This window comes from Orycteropus afer, unplaced genomic scaffold (assembly GCF_000298275.1).
Source record: "Orycteropus afer afer isolate SDZICR_OR568_19922 unplaced genomic scaffold, OryAfe1.0 scaffold00766, whole genome shotgun sequence".
NCBI lineage: Eukaryota > Metazoa > Chordata > Mammalia > Tubulidentata > Orycteropodidae > Orycteropus > Orycteropus afer.
Window position 1 is genome coordinate 632,921 of NW_006922353.1, and position 1,717 is coordinate 634,637.

General features: G+C 62.1%; 1 protein-coding gene across 1 annotated transcript in view; it reads right to left on the reverse strand.

Moving 5' to 3' along the window:
- The window catches only part of POLD1 (DNA polymerase delta 1, catalytic subunit), a 17,122-nt gene that overhangs the window by 10,483 nt on the left and 4,922 nt on the right, over positions 1-1,717 (reverse strand). Inside the window, exons 5-8 of the mRNA XM_007957644.1 lie at positions 1,681-1,690; positions 1,375-1,541; positions 976-1,080; positions 4-102 (exon numbers count right to left, since the gene is read on the reverse strand). Of these exons, the coding sequence (XP_007955835.1) occupies positions 4-102; positions 976-1,080; positions 1,375-1,541; positions 1,681-1,690 (381 nt within the window). The remainder of the gene's footprint in view (positions 1-3; positions 103-975; positions 1,081-1,374; positions 1,542-1,680; positions 1,691-1,717) is intronic.

Below are 1,717 nucleotides of genomic sequence, written 5' to 3' on the forward strand. Positions count from 1 at the left end.
CACCTTGCTGTCCCGCCGGCCGGTCTGCTTGGACTGGAAGGACGAGTCGCGGATGGTGGAGCGGAGCCCGGAGACACGGCCCAGGAAGGGGAACTTGTGCACCTGGGAGGCGGCCCGGGGCATGCAGTGTGTGCCAACCACTCGGACAGACACCAGCCATGCCTCCCCCAGTCCTGGTGGGAGAGCGACCCCTCTGGGCCGGTGGGGGACGAACTGGAGGGTGCAGAATGGAGACCAGGGAGGAGGCAGGGGTGAGAGTCCAGCGGGAGAGGGTGAGGCAGGGACCAAGAGGGTTCGGCCAAGGGCCACCGGCTGCTACCGAAGCCGGGACAGAGGCTTGACACGTTCTCCCCAGTGTCTCAGAAGAAGTCAACGTGGTCAAGACCCTGATTATGGACTCCTAGCCTCCACAGCAGAGGGACATAAATCTCCCTTGTTTTAAACCAGCTACTTTACAATGACTGGTCGTGGCATGCTAAGACACTCATAAGAAGGCCTGTTGGGGCACCTTAAGGGCTCAGCTGCTAACTGAAGGTCAGCAGTTCAAACCCAGCCAGAGGCAACTTGGGAGAAAGACCTGTGATCTGCTGCCATAAAGACATAGCCCAGGAAACTCTACGGGGCCGCTGTACTTAAAGACACAGCCCAGGAAACTCTACGGGGCCGCTGTACTTAAAGACACAGCCCAGGAAACTCTACGGGGCCGCTGTACTTAAATGCCCTTCACTGACATATTTTACACTTGAGCTAAAGGGGGGGGTCACTGCACCCCGACGGCTTCAGTCCACATCGGAACACACGGGCTGCTCCTTACACAGCTGTCCCCCATCACTTCTGCCAGAAGCAGCGCTAAGTCCTGGACTCTGGGTTGTGGGGGAGAGGGTTTGGGTCATCGCCGGAGCCACTGGGAGGAATGGAGTGCGGGGGCTGGGGGCGGACAGAGCCCCAAGCCCCGTCCCCACACCCTGCCCGTACCTTGAGGGTCTGGGCCCGGGAGATGAGGTACGGAAGATCAAAGTTCTGGATGTTGTAGCCTGTGATCACATCAGGGTCCATGGTGCAGATGAAGGTGGACCAGGCCTTGTCCGGGGCAAAGCACGTAGGGTCACCCAGGGCATGCCACTGCCGCAGGGTCCCCCACACCCGCAAAGTTCCAGAAGCCACCTAGAGCAGCCCTAGTGGCCTTCTGCACACAGGGGAAAGCTGGGGCTGGCATTTCTGAGAATGCTAAGGCAGACTCAAGGGGAAATGTCTGCCCCTCAGCACACAAGGACCCAGACCCAGGCACGTGGGCGTTAACATCCAGGGACCAGGCCCAGGCCTGACAGCTGGCCCGCGGGTGAGCCTGGGGGATGGGCAGGGGGCAGTGGTCACCTGCAGCAGGTCCTCCTCACACTCGTAGCTCTGCACCTTGGCGCCCAGGATGGGGGCGCAGGGCTTCAGCGTGAGCGCCAGGCGCAGGAAGGGCTCCGGCTCGCCCCAGCGCAGGCCCAGGGAGCAGATCTGGATGACGGGGTCCCGCTCCGGCTCCGGGAAGATGCCTGCGGGGACAGGGGTGTGCCACAGAGGTGACTCCCTCCACCACCACACGCAGCTCGGCTACACCCTGAAACCCGGCCACCGGAGCCCCTCCCTGCCTTCCCAACACTCTGTCCACGCAGAAGCCCCTGGGTCCCAAACGCGCACACACCTACACAACGGGGGACTCCCCAAGCCC